The sequence below is a fragment of the Plecotus auritus genome, assembly GCF_963455305.1.
Source record: "Plecotus auritus genome assembly, chromosome: 1".
Taxonomy (NCBI): Eukaryota; Metazoa; Chordata; class Mammalia; order Chiroptera; family Vespertilionidae; genus Plecotus; species Plecotus auritus.
The window spans coordinates 203584070-203603178 of NC_137770.1; the positions used below are offsets into that span (position 1 = coordinate 203584070).

Sequence of the window (19109 nt, forward strand, 5' to 3'; positions counted from 1 at the left end):
CACTTTAGCATACCAGAGATTGTGTTCATTTATAGAAAATAACAATAAATGTCACCTGATCATTTGATCTTCTAGTAATATTTTATAGCAAGATATATTATTCTAGTAATTTAACTATTACAAAACTGAGGCATACAGAAATAAATTACATTGAATAATAAAGAATGACTCAAATATCAAAGCATAGTACACTTAGGGCCTCCCTTGTCCTGTGCCTCAGATATCATAGCATAGTACACAGTTCACATGGAACTCAGCTTCCTTTAAAATAGGAAGGGATGCCATACTCATGAAGCAGCTACTTCCACACATATTTTTTTATTTAATTCATAGCACATACTCTTTGTACTAATTATTGGAAAATCATCCTAGCAATTGCCTCTGTTCCTCTGTATTGTTGCCTTACATTCTGATGTTATTACTGCACTTTTATCATCCACTCGCTCTAATAAGATTGTGAATTATTAAGGGCAGAGATCATGACTTGAGCTTGTGTTTCTCTGTCATGGTGCCTAGATAAACACTCAAATGCCATGCAGTCCAAATGACTGTGATGAGAGAGGCCCACTGTTGCTGGAGACCTCTGCTTTTTATTTAAGGGGCCTCACTTGTTCTGTGCCTTTACAGAGGGGTGAGTAGGGGCTGAGGGGATTTGCGGAAACCCAGTCAGAATTCTCCTCCTAAAAGATTTTGCTAAGCTGGCGACCAGGACCACCGGGCATTTGTCCAATTAAAACCCGGACACACAGCAATAACAAAGGCACTGGTCTCCTACTGCTAATGCGTGGGGATCAAACCCCAGCCTGCAGGAACTCACCCCCACAGTCAGGACCAGGCCGGTGGGTACACCTGGGCTGGTGCTCCTAACTCTGGGGAGAGGGAGACTTCCCGTGGCTGCAGGCTAGAGGCCATGGACTCCGCAACACGTACCCGAACAGGTCCCTAGCGCAGGTTGGTCAGCAGAATGGCTTTTTTGCCTGGGATTGCGGGGCGGCTTGGCCAGGCTCTGCCTGGCCTGTTTGCCCTGTGATCGCGGGTCAGCTCGGCCTGGCCTGTTCTCGCCATGATCGCAGGTCGGCTTGGCCTGGGCTCTTCTCCGCGTGATTGCAGGGCGGCTTGGACCCGGGCAGGCAGCAGGGCGGCTTGGACCCGGGCAGGCAGCAGGGCAGCTTGGACCTGGGCAGGCAGCATCGGGTGCTGTCCCCGCTGCCTGCCCAGGTCCCTGATCTTGGCTTGGATCCCCCCCAGGGCATAGGGCGCTGCCTGTGCTGCCTGTGTATGCAAATTTACCCACCATCTTTGCTGGGTTAATTTGCATATCACTCCTGATTGGCTGTGGGCGTAGCAGAGGTACAGTCAATTAGCATTTTTCTCTTTTATTAGTGTAGATTCCCCATAGGTATCCAAGCAAATTATTTGCTATTTCACATAGGGAAAATGATGTGGAATGTTGTCACCTAAACTACTTGCCACTTTCAAACTCAGAGTGGAATGGGTGTTGATGTGCGTGTGTGTGTGTGTGTGTGTGTGTGTGTGAGAGAGAGAGAGAGAGAGAGAGAGAGAGAGAGAGAGAGATTAACTTTAGGTGGTTCCTGTTTGTTCTTTTCTTTATTTCCAATCTGGAATTTGAAAAAATTTTCCCAGATATCTTTTTTATTACTGTTTTATTCCCCCAATAAACATTAACCTTGCATATAATGCAAAAACGTTTCCTTTTAAAGTTAATTTTTAACTTACTATGTGTTTTTATTGCCATTTGGTCTCTGAACCAGGCAGAAACCCCCTAAAACCTCTGCAGAGCAGTGTGTGGCGGAGCTGCTGTCATGTTATCTAAGAAGTGGGCTTTGGCGGTTCTGCTGCTGCAGCTCTGTAGTGCTGGCTGTGGATTCTGTGGAAAGGTTCTGGTATGGCCCGTTGACATGAGCCATTGGCTTAATATAAAGACCATTCTAGAGGAACTCACAAAGAAAGGACATGAGGTAACGGTGTTGACTTTTCCACATACTAAGCTCATAGACTACAGGAAACCTTCCCCACTGAACTTCGAGGTATTACATTCAGAATATCCGAAAGAATTAGCAGAAAAAGCACAAGACAAATTTCTGGATGTAATTTTGAATGACTTGCCAAACTTAACGCCCTGGCGATCCACAGTAAGATTGAATGATGTTTTTATTGAAGTAACTGAAACTGTAAAAACCCTGTGTGAGAATGCAGTCTACAATCAGACACTCATGAAGAAGCTCCAGGGAACCAACTACGATGTAATGCTTATAGACCCTGTGATGCCCTGTGGAGAGCTGGTGGCTGAATTGCTTGCAGTCCCTTTTGTGCTCACATTAAGAGTGTCTATGGGAGGCATGAAGGAGAAACACTGTGGGAAACTCCCCGCTCCACCTTCCTATGTTCCTGTTCAGATGGTGGGACTCACCGACCGAATGACCTTTCTGGAAAGAGTAAAAAATACAATGCTTTCCGTTTTCTTTGACTTATGGATCCGGGATTATGACACTCATTTTTGGGACCAGTTTTACAGTGAGGCATTAGGTAAGACATTTTCCTTTTTATTTCAAACTTGTTATCAAAATAAATTTAGAAATCTAAGTGAACAGAATCTAAGTAAATGGAAGAAATACATTTTAAAATATCTATCTTCCATTTAAAACTCTACGAGTAACAGTAATCAACTGGTTATCAAAACTAAGTGGAAATGGGAACTAAAAATCTCTTGCCATAGTTACTCTGTCTTTATAATCATCAAACCACTTCTCACAAGACAACTTGATACTTGTAAGGAATGTTTGTCATAAAGGATATTACATAAATACAGTACATTGAGTTTTCATATTAGAGGAAGTTATAGCTATTCTTGGGGAAGACAGTATAATGTTTATCCTAAGAGCAAGATAACCTACTTGTCTGATACCAGTAATAAGCTAAAATATAATTATTAACAAATATATTTAATTCATCTGTATCCACTCCAAAAATTTTTTGTAATTAGTGATGATTACACTTAATCTTATACCATTTTTACTAGAACAGGGTGTCAGCCATTCTTTGTTTGACTTTATTGTTGAGAGTATTACAAATGTCAACTCCTTTATTCCCTCCTTGCTCCCAACTTCCCAGGTCCCTCCATGCCTAGGCCTTTACTGTCCCACTTTCTGTGTTCATGGATAATGCATATTCTATATAATAAAAGGCTAATATGCCAATTATCCACTTGGGAAGTCAACCAACCTGGAGTTCGACCACTCACTATGACGTGCGCTGACCACCAGGGGCAGTGCGGAATGCAGGCAGGCCCTGGCCAGCAACCTGAAGGCCCTGACCGGCCCTGATTGCTGGCCAGGACTAGGGACCCTACCCGTGCATGAATATCCATAGGTTCTTTGATTAAACTCTTCCCACTGCCCCATTCCCCCTTTCCCTGTAAGATTTGTCAGTCTGTTCCATGTTTCCCCTCATCTGGTTGTATTTTATTCATCAGTGTACTGTGTCTATTAGTTTCCACATAGAGGTGACACCATGCGATATTTGTCTTTCTCTGACTGGCTTATTTTCTTAGCATAATCATCACCAGGTCCCTCCATGTATCTGAAATATTTTGTTGCAATGGTAAATGGAATTTTTTTTGTTTCTCTTTCTGATAGATCATTATTGGTGTATAAAAATATCTTTGAGCCTGGCTGGTGTGGCTCACTGGTTGAGTGTTGACCTATAAAGCACGAGCTCACAGTTCGATACTTTGTCAGAGCACAAGCCCAGGTTGTAGGCTCCATCTGCTGTGGGGGGTGTACAGGAGGCAGCCGATCAACGATTCTCTCTCATCATTGATGTTTTTTTCTCTCTCAATCCCTCTTCCTTCTTCTCTGAAATCAATGTATATTGAAGAAGAGTAGTAAAAGCAGATATCGCTATCTTATACTTGTTCTTAAGGGAAATGGTTTTAGTTTTTGCCAACTGGGTATTATGTTGGCTATACATTTGTCATATGTGGCCTTTATTATGTCAAGGTATGATTCCTCTATTCCCACTTTGCTGAGAGTTTTTATCAAAAATGGTGTCAGAGTTTTTCAAACACTTTTTTCTGTATCTATTGATATAATTATGTGCTTTTTGTCTTTCAGTTTATTTATGTAATATATCATGTTTGTTGATTTGTGAATATTGTACAGCCTTGCATCCTGGAATAAATCCCACTTGGTCATGGTGTATGATCTTTTTAATATGTTGCTGAGTCTTACTTGCTAATATTTTATTGAGTATTTGGACAGGTTAATCATGGCTGGTCATTAAAAAGATCCCTAGGATACTTTATATTTCTTGGGGGAATGCTACACAAAAATCTGAAAAAGTAATTAGAAAATCCTAAAAGACTTTGTGTCTTGAGCAATTAATTAATAGTTGATATACACCTATTCAACCTATTTTTAATCTTTGCCTTTTCTGCTTAAAATGCATGTATTTTCAATTTCATACACTTAGCTGAGATCTGAATCAATCAACTCAGGCTTCTACTTCAACTATCTTTGAGAAGCACAGACAAGAACAAACAAACAAAAGATCATATCTCGAACTAAATATATGATCTAATCTAATTCACTGAATATCAAATTGTTTCACAGAACTAATGTTCAGAGGAAAAAAAAACCTTTGAGCCCGGATGGCATGGTTGAGCATCGATCTATGAACCAGGATGTCATGGTTCAATTCTGGGTCAGTGCACATGCCTGGGTTGCAGGCTAGATCCCCAGTATGGAGCATGCAGGGGGCAGCAAATCAATGATTCTCTCTTATCGTTGATGTTTCTTCTCTCTTGCTCACCCTTCCTCTTTGAAATCAATAAATATATATATATTTAAAACTTTTATATACCCATGATTTAAACTCAAATGTAATGACTTGCTATAATTAATTATATAATCATTACGCATGCTGGGAGCACACTACTTACTAGGCCCTATAAATACAGGAAAAATATACAAGAATCTTGGCTCAAATCTATCCTCAGTGGAAACTGAAAACTATAATATGTCACTGCCACATTTTGGCATGATAAGATTGTGAGTAAAGACCTCTGAAAAGCCTCAACTTGAGAAAAAGAGGACAGAAGCATTATATTAGGAGGAAAATAAGAGCTTCTTCTATTAAACAAAAATTGTACTAATAATGTATTCAGGCAAGAAGTCTTTAAAATTGAAAACCATCCCACTTAACTCACTTAACATAACAGATTCATTTGATAATAATATCTACTTGATAGCTAAAATCTAACCCATTAATTAATCTACCCACATAACACACATATACTTAGAATTATCCATTCTGATTATATAACTCAATTTTATGTAAATTACCTAACTAAAAGAAAATGGGTATTTGTCGATTTTACTTCAGTTTCATGTCCATAATTCCTCATATGTAACATTTCAAATACAATTTATGAAATTATTAATTTTGTTCTATACTTAAATTCATTTTCATTCTCTTTCCATTTATCCCTTCTATACCCATTATTGTAAATCATTACTTTAAATGTAGAATTTTCCTAATTGCTTTAAGTTGTCTTTCTAAAATGAAGCTAAGGTCATATAAACTAAATCACTTAGGCAGAAAAATGATTAATTTAAATAAGATAATGACTAATAAAAATATCACCTTTGGGTTTGTAATCAAGGCAGGATTTGAGTCTCAAAAAAAGTAGACATTCAGATGGCAAAAACACATTAATTCAGAAGCAAAGGGATGGAGTTATAATCTAATATCTGGCAATTTCAAACTGAATGTCCTTGGTCAAAGCTTCTTCCTTATCAAATTACAGCCTTTGGACTATATGACCTCATATTAAAAATGACTATAAAATGAGGCTTTCCTCCCTGGGTTTATGTCACCATCAACTTTAATAAGAATCCTAAAGTGAAAAGGATTCTCACCTGTGTTTTTTTTCCCTTCCTCTCAGTTATAAAACATGTATTTTTTTATGAACAGAAGTTAATGACTTGGTTATTTGCAATTAGTCATTCTTCTGCATAAAAACCTAAAATTAATACCCTAAATATCCTTCAAAACAAATCAGTAAGGAAACAGTAAAGTAAGAAAGCAGTAAAATGGTGTACAATAATTGTAGTATGTATTTATGTACCACACATCCCAAAAGAGGGTCATCATGAGTATGAATTATTCATGGAGTTCTTACTAATAAAATAGTGCCCCATGAATTGAAGTGATGATATATAACTCAGAAGGATGAGGTCAACTGATATTGATGGGATTCTATAACAATATCAGTAATCGTGAAATTAAAACCTGCTGGAGAGGACATGGACATATTCTTCACTAGACTAGAAACCATTGAGGGGTGATTGGTGCAGATATTGTGGAGCTAATCTATCATCTGCCATTCACTTGGAGAGAAAAAATTAGCAATAAATTAATTAGCAGTTTGGAGTTGTGTTTAAATGTTTGGTTTCTTTTATCTTGTAAAAATAAACTTACAAATAATCTAGTTTTCCTTTTTTACTTTCTCTTTTCTTTCTTTCATCATTACTTACTTTTCTTTCTTTTTTTATTCTATTTTATTGTATAAATGCCCCTTTTCATTTCACATCTAAAAGTTGTATTATTCTAGAAGACCTAAACTTAATTTTCCCTTGATAGCTAATCATAAAGTTAGTGGTGCTATTTTCCCATTTAACTTATAGTCTAATTCCCTCTACCCAACTTTTTTTTCCAGGAAGACCCACTACATTATGTGAGACTCTGGGGAAAGCTGAAATTTGGTTAATTCGAACATATTGGGATTTTGAATTTCCTCGTCCATACCTACCTAATTTTGAATTTGTTGGAGGATTGCACTGCAAACCTGCCAAACCATTACCTAAGGTACGACTACAGCACTGATGGACTTTATGTGCCTTATGATATGATACCTGATTTCCTTTTAAAGCTTACAGTCTTGGTAAGGAAACACAATGTTGAATATCGTTGGATGGCCAACTCTTTTTCCATGCCAGAGGGCCCTTGTGAGTTATTTATAGGTATTTTAGGTATTATATTGGGAAATCAGGCTGAAAAAAAATGGCATGATTGAAGCACATCTTAAAATATTTTGTTTTTACAATATGGATAATTGATAGGAGCAACTGGAAACTGGAGCCATGAAAATCACTAAGGACACTGCTGTAGTATTCTTCACAAACGTGATAAAGTTATGAAAATGGGCATATATTATGAGGGTTGAGAGATAAACATGATTTCATGAGACACTGGGATAAGTTCCACACTATTTGCTGGGTGAAAGGGGAAGTAAGAGTTAAAGGAAGAGAATGAAATAAAGATGACTCTTGGATTTTCATTTTGAATGTTTATTTGATAGAGATGGCTTCTACTGAAATAGAAAACATAAGACAAACTTTATTTGAAACTAATACAATGAGTTCTATATTGTGACTATTTACTTAAAGGAGCAAGCTGAATTTTCAGGTAGAATTTTCTAGAAGTTATTTGGGTAATATGACATCTCAAGCTCAACACACAGCAAAGGAAATAGTGGAGGTCACCAGCATAAGAGTTCAGGAAAATGAGAGACCCAATCTTGGCTTGATTCTTTACCAACCTAATGACAGGTTTCCTTTGGAATAAAAAAGATAATTGTATACCACATTCTTAAGTCTTCAAAGAAAAAATGTAGTGTTAGGGATGTTAAAAGAAAACAGTATTGAGAAACAAATGAGTAATAGATAAGCATTACATAGATACTGTGTTGAACTATCAATAGAGGGTGAAGAGGAAAACCCACATTTACTTGTACTGTGAGAATATTATAAAAAATCCCTTTAGGAAGTTTTCAGGGTACATGATGTTCCTAGGAGAATTCTTGATTTATTTTACAGAGGGCTCTTGGAAATGGAAGGCTCCGGCATGGATTGGTATCCAGAAACTGTGACTTGCAGTGTCCGGCATGAAGCCAGAGCAGTTGCTAGAAAGACAAGCACAGGTTTCAGAAAATCCTCATTCTGAGAATAGTCCCAGATAATGGTGAGAGGATAGTAAAAACTGAGAACATTAATGCAGAAAAATCATCAAAACAGAAAGTGGATCTGCAGTCTTTGCCAAATGTACCTACCTGAATCAGATTGTTATACCTATCTTATTACAGAAAATTGCTGTACTTGCAAAGGAAAGACTACCAAATCATTCTGAATTTCTAGCATCATATCTTTTTAAAAAAAAGTCAGAGTTGGAAGATGGAAACTGACTTATTGGGAAGAACAGAAAAATTTGGTTTCTGTGATTAAGAGGCAGCTTTAATAGTCATAACTCCCCCACCCCCCTTTTAGAAGTATAAGAAACTTCAGAATAATAACTTATTACTAGAGTTGCAGAAGAAAACGTATTTCACTTATTTTTATTTAATCACAATACTTATTTAATGAGTGTATACTGTGCATTTTTTTCTCTGATTGTCCTTAAATTTGTTTTTTAAATCACCTTCAAAATAAACTGTTAAGACATCAAAAGAAAGCCAAAATGATGATGACAGGTCCGACAATCAAGAACACACACACACACACACATTTTATTCAAACTCCATGTGTTTGGGAAGGTGAATCAAAATAATAACAAGATAATTTCTGTGGGATCAAATATGTCCTCCTAATATTAATGAAGCTGACATGGTCAACTTAGACGTCATCTCTTTTCTGGTCATTTAACCGTCTTTAAATGGGGAATATGTGACTCCAGAGTTGCCACAAAAGATTTCACAAGGAATACATGATGCATGTCTAGAGGATATCATTCTCACAGAATATGACCTGACTGGGCCCAAACCCAGAGTTCCCCATGGCCAACTTGCACAACTCTAAATGGTGAGGCAGTTTAATTTACAGAAGTAGCTATGTATCAACTCGGTGCTAAGGCTGAAATTAAGAACATATAGCTAGTGTCCACTGAGTTGGGAGTTTTATACATCAGAAAGATAGGCAATCACTATCTTCCAAAAGTAATTTTTGATTATAGAGTTTTTTAAATATGTTATATCTCTTTTTCCAATATATTACTATTACTATACTGGAAGCCCAATGCACGAAATCTATGCAAGAGTAGGCCTTCCTTCCCCTGGCTGCAGGCACCGGCTTCCCTCTGGCACCCAGGACCCAGGCTGGTTTCCCTCCAGACGCTTGCTGACACCTGGGGCCTAGGCTGGCTTTGCTCTGGCCAATGGCAGATACCCGTGACCTGGGCTTTGCTCTGGCCCCTGCTTTTTCTGGAAGGACATCCGGAATGACATCCAGAAGGATGTCGGGTCTAATTAGCATATTACCCTTTTATTATTATAGATACCACTATTCTAACAAATATCTGCTTAGGCATATTAATAAAGGAAGACTTGAACATGAGAAAATTATCAATGAAGCCATAGGCAGATCAACAGTAATGACTTATTAGATGTAAACTGTCAGATGCCTAATTCAGACCCATTTGGGGGCTTTCTTTTCAGGAATATTTTTATGAGCTTGTGAAGTACTCAGTTTTTAATAAAATTAAACATGGTGAGTAACATGAAAGTCCATCAACCATGAAATGTACTGTATTCTTATCACCTAACCTTCTGATATAATGATTTCGTTCTATGGTTATTCACTAATCAATGATATGTATGTAAGCCAAATATTTTATTTATCTATTTATTATAATTAACTTTATTGAGGTGACATTGGTTAATAAATTTATATAAGTTTCAAGTGTACAAATCTATGATACATTATCTGTATACTGCGTTATATATTTCTCTTAAAGAGAGTAGGTGGTTCTAAATGTCAAAGATTTTTTAAAAATCTAACCAGGCCTCTGACAATTCCCTTTGAATCTTTATTTTAAAAGAATAAAAGAGTTTTATTATTCCCTAACATACTGTAGATCTGTAATACAAAGAATTGTTTCTCTGCAGGAAATAGAAGAGTTTGTCCAGAGCTCAGGCAAAGATGGAATTGTGGTGTTTTCTCTGGGTTCAGTCATCCACAATCTCACAGAAGAAAAGGGCAATATTATTGCCTCAGCCCTTGCCCAGATTCCACAGAAGGTTAGTACAACCTTTAATCCTGCTGGGCTGGTGTCTTTCCCACTGAAAATTGAATCTCATTTTACACTTAACATATCAGGTACCAGTATTAAGTAAAAATTTGTAAAACATTACAATAGTGAGTGTAGGCATATTTGGATCTTGCTTGCTGAGCTTTGCTGTTACAGTCATTTGTATTCAATGAAATAGAGATGAAAACATTAAGTGCCATTTTTCATGAAATCTTAAGGCCTATTCTAATGACTCGCAAAATAGTTCTGAAGTGCATTTACTCCAGGAGCAAGAAAAGGGAGAAGTGAAATGACAAACATAGGTATGAAGGCTGCATAAGAATATCCTCCATGTATTTGTTTGTATTAGGACTTGATTCATCATAGTTGAGCACAGAAGTAGAAGTCTAGATTTATTTAGCATTTTAATTAACATTTTTTAGAATTAAAAGGCCATAGAAATGTTAATATAGTCTAGCAATTTTCGTGTCCTAACATGATATTCAATTCATTTTAATGTTATCACCACCATCTTAGATTACAGCTCTTTATATACTGCTATTTATAAAACATCCAACAGCTTTTTTTACTTGTACATTTGGTTAAATTCCATAAAATTCTATAAAAATTATATATAAATGCAAATATGATAATTGCAGAAACCAAACAGAATACTTCACCAAACTTTGGAATATAAGCAAAAGCACCACCTTATTTTTACTTTAAAAAAAAAGAAATTGTGCGAGTAAAAAGAAGATAGAAAGAAATGGAGGATGAAATGATAACCAGTCATCCAGAAAATAAGTAGCTGAAATCTAAAGCAATGATATTTGTAAGAAACACTAATATGAAGATAAAGCTAGGATTGCCAGTGACAAAAAATTTATACAGAGGTCCTGTGGCCACAAAAATTTTAACTCCCAAACTCTGATTCATTAGGCTAGCATGGCATTATTTTCTAATTCTTCACTAACAATCTCACTCCTGGAAGTTCTTAGTGATAATAGACAAAATGATAACAGGCAACTACCACAAACTCTTTTAAAAAGGTTGTTACAAACAGTCTCACTATTTCTTTGTGTTTATAAAGTATACCTCTATACTCCCTTCTCAACTATCACCTAAAATAGAGTAGATGCATGATGTATACAAACTCCACAACCTTAAAACATCATTATCCTGTGGTATTACTTGTGAAATATATTCACTGTCTTCCACAGGTTTTATGGAGATATAAAGGCAAGAAACCAGACAAATTAGGAGCCAATACTCAGCTCTATGACTGGCTACCCCAGAATGATCTTCTTGGTAAGACTAAGGGGAAGAAAGGCTATACAGTAGTTGGTGGACAAGTTGATTAATTATTTAACAGCTAATATATATATATATATATATATATATATATATATATATATATATATATATAAGAGCCAGGGTTGTAACATCCACAACGACCAGAGGCTCGACCTTTCGTCAGGCTGCACATGCAGCAAGAAAATGGGCTGAACTGCTGACCTCTCAGAGATACAGAGTGGCAGGGCTGATCTGCCATGGCAGTGACTGCTGGCAAGGCCCGGATAGAGATGCAGGGTGATCAGACTCTCTTCTCTCTCCTGGCCTCACTAGCAGCCAACATTCTCTCCCAGAGGTCAGCAGTTCAGCCTGCTTGGCAGCAGCCTGGACCAAACACCAGGCTGTGCCCACAGCAGGTGAGCGGGCTGAACTGCTGGCCTCTTGGAGAGAGAGGCAGGGCTGATCAGCAGCGTCAATGGCTGCTGGCGAGGCCTGGATAGAGATACAGGGTGATCAGACCCTGTTTCTCTCTCCTGGCCTCACCAGCAGCCAAGCCTCTCTCTCTCTCCCAGAGGTCAGCAGTTCAGCCCACTCACCAGCAGCCTGGACCAAATGCCAGGTTGTGCATGCAGTCGGGTGGGTGGGCTGAACTTCTGACCTCTGGGAGAGAGAGAGAGAGGGAGGGCTGATCAGCAGTGGCAGCGGCTGCTGGTGAGGCTGAGAGAGAGAAACAGGGTAATCAGACCCTGCCTCTCTCCTGGCCTCCCCACCAGCCAAGCCTCTCTCTCTCTTTCAGAGGTCAGCAGTTCAGGTGCTCGCCAGCAGCCTGGGGCAGCTGCTGATCAGCACCACCTCTATGATCAGGCCCAGAGATAGACCCAGAGATGCTGATTGGCATAGAAACCGACCAATCAGAACCACATCTGGGTGAATTGCGAGGAGCCAATGGCTGCCTAGGAGGTGGAGCTTTTGATGCTGCTGGCATAGAAACCAACCAATCAGAACCAAATCTGGGTGAACTGCAAAGGCAGAACCTAAGGTGGGGGCTGAGGAGGGGTTTTAAGGGCAACAGCTGTTTGGTGTAAGGTGTAAGAAAGTGGTTCAATTTTTTAATGACTGGTTTGGCAGTATAGTGCATATGGCTGGCTATTAGTCCAGATATAGGGATTATGTGTTTTTGTCTGCCAAGAGCATCTCCTCCTGCTGAAAAAAGCTTTCCCCCCCATTTAAGCAATCCTATCCTATATAACCTATCTACACAAATAAAAGGGTAATATGCTAATTAGACCAGGTTGACCGGCCATCTTCCAGATGTCCAACTTCCTTTTGGACAAAGCCAGGTGGTGGGGGCCAAGGCAGAGGCAGTTAGGGGCGATCAGGCTGGCAGGGGAGGGCAGTTAGGGGCAATCAGGCAGGCAGGCAGAGACAGTTAGGGGTGATCAGGCAGGCAGGCAGAGAGGTTAGGGGAGATCAGGCAGGCAGGCCGGGGGGCAAGGTACGGGCGATCAGGTCAGCAGGGGGTCAAGGTAGGAGCGATCAGACCAGCAGGGGAGCAAGGTCAGGGTGATCAGGCCAGCAGGCAGAGGGGTTAGGGGTGATCTGGCAAGCAGGCAGGTGAGTGGTTAGGAGCCAGTAGTCACAGATTGTGAGAGGAATGTCCAACTGCAGGTTTAGGCCCCTACCCCCCACAGGGATGGGGCCTAAACTAGCAGTCGGACATCCCCCGAAGGGTCCCAGATTGGAGAGGGTGCAGGCCAGGCTGAGGAACCCCTTCCATGCAAGAATTTTGTGCACCGGGCCTCTAGTAATAACATAAAAACTAATATCAACAAATACTTAACAATAGTAAATATTTTTCATTTTACCTCCAATTCAAAAAGACGTCTACACTAATAAAAGGGAAACATGCAAATTGACTGTGCCTCCGCTATGCCCACAAGCCATGCCCACCAGCCAATCAGGAGAGAGCATGCAAATTAACCCAACCAAAATGGCTGCAGCCACTGAGGGAGCAGGAGGCTTGCGTTTCCCCGGCAATCGAGGAAACCAAGCTTCCTGTCCACTCTGGCTGGCCCTGGCCTCCACTCAAGGCTACAAAGTTTCAATTATAGAAGATAAATAAATCCCAACAAAAATGGCGGCAGCCACAGAGCTGGAGAGAGCAGGAGGCTTGGGTTGACTCCGGTGATAGAGGAAGCCAAGCTTCCTGGCCAGCCCTGGCCTCCACTCAAGGATATAAAGTTTCAATTACAGAAGATAAATAAAACCCAGATACAAGGGCCTCCGCTTGGGTCACCAGGGGGCATGGCCTGCCTGCAAACCACCACAGGCCCCTCACCCAGGCCGCCCCATGCCCCAAGAGAACCCCTACCCTAATCTGGTACACCCTTCAGAGCAAACCAGCCAGCCCCCACCCATGCACCAGGCCTCTATCCTATCTAATAAAAGAGTAATATGCAAATTGACTGTCACTCCAACACACAAGATGGCTGCCCCCATGTGGTCAAAGATCCTGCCCCATGTGGACACAAGATGGCCACCACAAGATGGCCAGCAGGGGAGGGCAGTTGGGAGAGACCAGGCCTGCAAGGGAGGGCAGTTGTGGGTGATCATGCCAGCAGGGAAGGGCAGCTGGGAGGGACCAGACCAGCAGAGGAGGGAAGTTGGGGGCGACCGGACCTGCAGGGAAGGGCAGTTGGGGGGAACCGAGGCCTGCAGGGAGGGCAATTAGGGGCAATCAGGCTGGCAGGGGAGCAGTTAGGCATCAATTAGGCTGGCAGGGGAGTGGTTAGGGCAGCCTTGGGCAAACTACGGCCCACGGGCTGGATCCGGCTGTTCTATCTGATTCCCTTGCTCTCCCCTCCGCTCCTTTACTTTGAATTTATATTAGTTCACACAAACACTCCATCCATGCTTTTGTTCCGGCCCTCTGGTCCAGTTTAAGAACCCATTGTGGCCCTCGAATCAAAAAGTTTGCCCACCCCTGGGTTAGGGGGTGATCAGGCTGACAGGCAGAAGTGGTTAGGGGCAATCAAGAAGGCAGGCAGGCGAGCAGTTGGGAGCCAGCAGTCCTGGATTATGAGAGGGATGTACGACTGTCTGAGGGATCCCACATTGGAGAGGGTGCAGGCTGGGCTGAGGGACACCCCCCCCCCACGTGCATGAATTTTGTGCACCAGGCCTCTAGTAATTAAATATTTGACCATTAATTTTATAGATTCATACTTGCTATGAATTTAGATAAGAGTTTCAGGTAATACAGAGGGAATTAATGCCTCCTTTTCCTGGGATAACAATTTTCTGTGGTAGCAGTGCCCCACAGGAAATATTGTAGAAAATATGGCCTTCTTCAGTAACTTATCCCATAGATCTTTCTCTTCTTTCTCTGAATTTCTGTTCATGCATTATAATAAAAATTTTCACCTGCTTCTCATTCCATCCCCAACTAGGTCATCAAAAAACCAAAGCTTTTATCACTCACGGTGGAATAAATGGGATCTATGAAGGTATTTATCATGGGGTCCCTATGGTGGGAGTTCCCATGTTTGCTGATCAGCATGATAACATTGCTCACATGAAGGCCAAAGGAGCAGCTGTGGAGGTGAACATGCACACAATGACAAGTGCAGACTTGCTCAAGGCCTTGAGAACAGTCATTAATGATCCTTCGTAAGTACTACTTCCTTCTAAAGGGTTACCACTGATTGTATTAAGCACCATACAAGAAAATGTTAGAGATCAGGCTTACCTTTTAATGGATCTTTTCCCATAATCTTGGACCATTCACGATCTTGGTGGTGAAAATCTTCTGGAAAGTACAGTTCATACAATGTCTCCCTTCCAGCTCAGAAAAATTGGGCTTCAAAACAAATAAGAATTGTTTTATTCTTATTATTTTTTTCTATGCCTGCATTTAACCACAATCTTTTAATAATATATTTATTTTACCATTTCCCTACTATACGTGTTATCTGCTGTACAATGAGCTGTGTTCATGTAACAATTCTGTGGCCCTTAGATTAATTTTTATAACATGTATCATGTGACAAACAAAAATAAAATTTCATTCATTTCTTTTGCCTTCTTCCTTATTTGCCTTCCAGATATAAAGAGAATGTGATGAGGTTATCAAGGATTCACCACGATCAACCTGTAAAGCCTCTAGATAGAGCGGTCTTCTGGATCGAGTACGTCATGCGCCACAAGGGAGCCAAACACCTGCGGCCAGCTGTTCACAGCCTCAGCTGGTTCCAGTACCACTCTCTGGATGTGATTGGGTTCCTGCTGGCCTGTGCAGCATCAGCTATATTCTTGATCACGAAATGTTGTTTATTTTCTTGTCGAAAATTTGGTAAAACAGGAAAGAGGAAAAAGAGAGAATAGATCTTTCCAACTTAGGCAAAGATTTGAGTGAACAAACCTGTTTATTCCTGTACCTCCTTCTTGTTTTCAATTTTCAAATTCCTCTTTTTTTAGCCTAAAGAAACAGCCTAGAATTCCACAAGATCATTAACTGGTGAGCACGTCCCATTCTTCCTTTATAGCCTCAGGTATGTTTACCCTCTTCCTCTTTATCCACATTCTGGCACAAGGACATTAACAACTCTAAAAATTCTGTTCATGATATCACTATTTTAATTGTATAACCTTCAGTGATATGATGATTGCTGGAGATAACAAAATATGAGCCCAATTTCATGAATGTGGGGAGCTGAGAATTATACAGTTCACCAGTTGCAACTGATCATATAAACAGGGAGGTGTCCTCAAAAATTATTTTGCTATGAAAATAAGATTTCTGTTTTAAATAAGCCTCTCTACTTGCCCAATGTTGTTAGAATTAGGCCAAAATTAAAAACAATGATGATAAGACATTCTGCTTCAGAATGTTTACAAAGTTTCCATAAAGCTCAGCATTAGTCTGCTCAGGTGCCATAACAAGATACTGCAGACTCAGTGGCATAAGCAACAGAAATTTATTTTTTCACAATTCTGGAGGCTAGATGTGCAAGATCAAGATGCCAGCAGGGCCTGGCTGCGGTGGCTCAGTGGTTGACCTATGAACTAGGAGGTCATTGTTCCATTTCCATCAGGGCACATGCCTGGGTTGCCTGCTCGATTCCCAGTAGGGGGTGTGCAGGAGGCAGCCAATCAATGATTCTCTCATCATTGATATTTCTAACTCTCTCTCCCTCTCCCTTCCTCTCTGAAATCAATAAAGATATATTAAAAAAAAAAAAAGATGCCAGCAGAGTTGTTTTCTGGTGAGGCCTCCTTGCTGACTGCAGAGAGCGACCTTCACCCTTTGTCCTCTCATGGCCTTTCCTCTATATGCACCTGGTAAGAAAAAGATGCCTTATGTCTCTTCCTCTTCTTATAAGGATACCAGTCCTTAGAGTACACCTTCATGACCTAAGTTAATTGTAAATACCTTGTTAAAGGTCTTATCTCCAACTATAGTCACATTGAGAGTTAAGGCTTCAATATATAAATTTGAGAGGGGTACACAATTCCGTCCATAACAAGCTCTACCAAACAATTATGCCTGTTTTTGCCTTTAATCAACAAATATTTGTGTGTGCCTTTTATGTACTATGGACAGTTCTGAGCATGTCTTTAGACAATAAAGATAACCAATGCAATGATTTATTTTCCCCAATAAGTGGAGATGTCAGGAATATTTTAAAAGTAAAGAGATTATCTTAAGAGAAATAAATTAAAGAATTATAGAAAAATTGTTTTATTAATTTTAATGAGATTTTTAAAGACCAGTACAATTGATAACCTTAAAGTTAAATGTGAATTCATTATATTTAAAAATCACTGGTATCATAATTTAAGTAAAAATCTATAATAATAAAAGCATAATATGTTAATTAGACCGGACATCCTTCCAGACGACCTTCTGGATGAAGCCGGTGGCCAAAGGGAAGCCTGGGTCCCAGGTGCCAGAGGGAAGCAGGTGCCAGCAGCCGGGGGAAGGAAGGCCTACTCTTGCACGAATTTCATGCATCGGGCTTCTAGTACTATACTATAATCAAAGAAATCATTTCCTACCGAATAAAAGTCATATACTCGAAATGTAAGATCATTGTAATTTTTTCCAGTCTGTATGTTCTACAAGTATAAATTCAATACATACGGTTTCATTCATATGTGGAATATAAGACAAAAAGTAACAAATAAATATAACAAAACATAGAAAAAGAAAAACTCATAGCCCAGACGGCATGGCTCAGTGGTTGCTCATTGACCTATGGGCCAGAAGGTCATGGTTTGATTCCCAGTCAGGGCACATTCCCAGGGTTGTGGGCTTGATCCCTGGTGTTGGATGTGCAGGAGGCAGCAATCAATGATTCTCTCTCTTCACTGATGTTTCTATCTCTCTATCCCTCTCCCTTCCTCTCTGAAATCAATATGTATTTTTAAAAACTCATATAAAGAGACAACAGAATTGGAATTACCAGAGGGGGAAAGGGTAGGGGAAGGGCAAAATGGTAAAGGGAATCAAATGTATGTTAACAGATAGGAACTAGACTTTTGGTAGGGATTATGTAATAGAGTACACAGATATCAAATTATAATGTAGTTGTCCACCTGAACTTTATATGTTATTAACCAACCAGAGGCCCGGTGCACGAAATTCGTGCATGGGGGAGGGGGGTGTCCCTCAGCTCAGCCTGCACCCTCTCCAATCTGGGACCCCTCAAGGGATGTCTGACTGCCCGTTTAAGCCCAATCCCGGTGAGATCGGGCCTAAGCGGGCAGTTGGACATCCCTCTCACAATCCAGGACTGCTGGCTCCCAACTGCTCGCCTGCCTGCCTTCCTAATTGCCCCTAACCACTTCTGCCTGCCAGCCTGATCACCCTCTAACCACTCCCTGCCAGCCTGATTGATGCCTAACTGCTCCCCTGCCAGCCTGTTTGCCCCCAACTGCTCTCCCCTGCAGTCCTAGTCCCCCCCAACTGCCCTCCCCTGCAGTCCTGGTCCCCCCCAACTGCCCTCCCCTGTAGTCCTGGTCCCCCCTAACTTCCCTCCCCTGCAGGCTTGATCGCCCCCAACTGCCCTCCCTTGCAGGCCTGGTCCCTCCCAACTACCCTCCCCTGCTGGCCATCTTGTGGTGGCCATCTTGTGTCCACATGGGGGCAGGATCTTTGACCACATGGGGGCAGCCATCTTGTGTGTTGGAGTGATGGTCAATCTGCATATTACTCTTTTATTAGATAGGATAGAGGCCTGGTGCACGGGTGGGGGCCAGCTGGTTTGCCCTGAAGGGTGTACCGGAAGAGGGTGGGGGTTCCCTTGGGGTGTGGGGCGGCCTGGGCGAGGGGCCTGTGGTGGTTTGCAGGCTGGCCACGCCCCCTGGTGACCCAAGCGGAGGCCCTGGTATCTGGGGTTTATTTATCTTCTACAATTGAAACTTTGTAGCCTGGAGTGGAGCCAAGCCTTCTGTTTGCTCCGTAGCGGCAGCCATTTCTGTTTGGGTTTATGTATCTTCTATCATTGAAACTTTGTAGCCTTGAGTGGAGGCCTAGGCCGGCAAGGGCAGGCGGAAAGCTTGGCTTCCTCCATCACCAGGGAAACCCAAGCCTCCCTCCTGCTCTCTGTGGCTGTAGCCATCTTGGTTGGGTTTATTTGCATATTTGCTCCTGATTGGCTGTTGGGCATGGCTTGTGGGTGTAGCAGAGTGATGGTTAATTTGCATATTAATCTTTTATTATAAAGGATTATTAT

At 40.9% G+C, this 19109-nt stretch overlaps 1 protein-coding gene and 1 pseudogene across 2 annotated transcripts in view; both read left to right on the forward strand.

The window, feature by feature from the left end:
- The window catches only part of LOC308242002 (uncharacterized protein), a gene marked incomplete at its 3' end in the record, with an annotated part of 37782 nt that extends 22026 nt beyond the window's left edge, over nucleotides 1-15756 (forward strand). Inside the window, exons 8-13 of the mRNA XM_080655762.1 lie at nucleotides 1799-2547; nucleotides 6740-6888; nucleotides 9959-10090; nucleotides 11301-11388; nucleotides 14823-15042; nucleotides 15477-15756. Coding sequence (XP_080511888.1) covers nucleotides 1799-2547; nucleotides 6740-6888; nucleotides 9959-10090; nucleotides 11301-11388; nucleotides 14823-15042; nucleotides 15477-15756 — 1618 coding nt within the window. The remainder of the gene's footprint in view (nucleotides 1-1798; nucleotides 2548-6739; nucleotides 6889-9958; nucleotides 10091-11300; nucleotides 11389-14822; nucleotides 15043-15476) is intronic.
- Nucleotides 7967-8263, forward strand: LOC308255739 (protein dpy-30 homolog; annotated as a pseudogene). Its single transcript has one exon. The product of its transcript is annotated as a protein dpy-30 homolog (transcript).
- Nucleotides 15757-19109: the final 3353 nt, after the last annotated feature.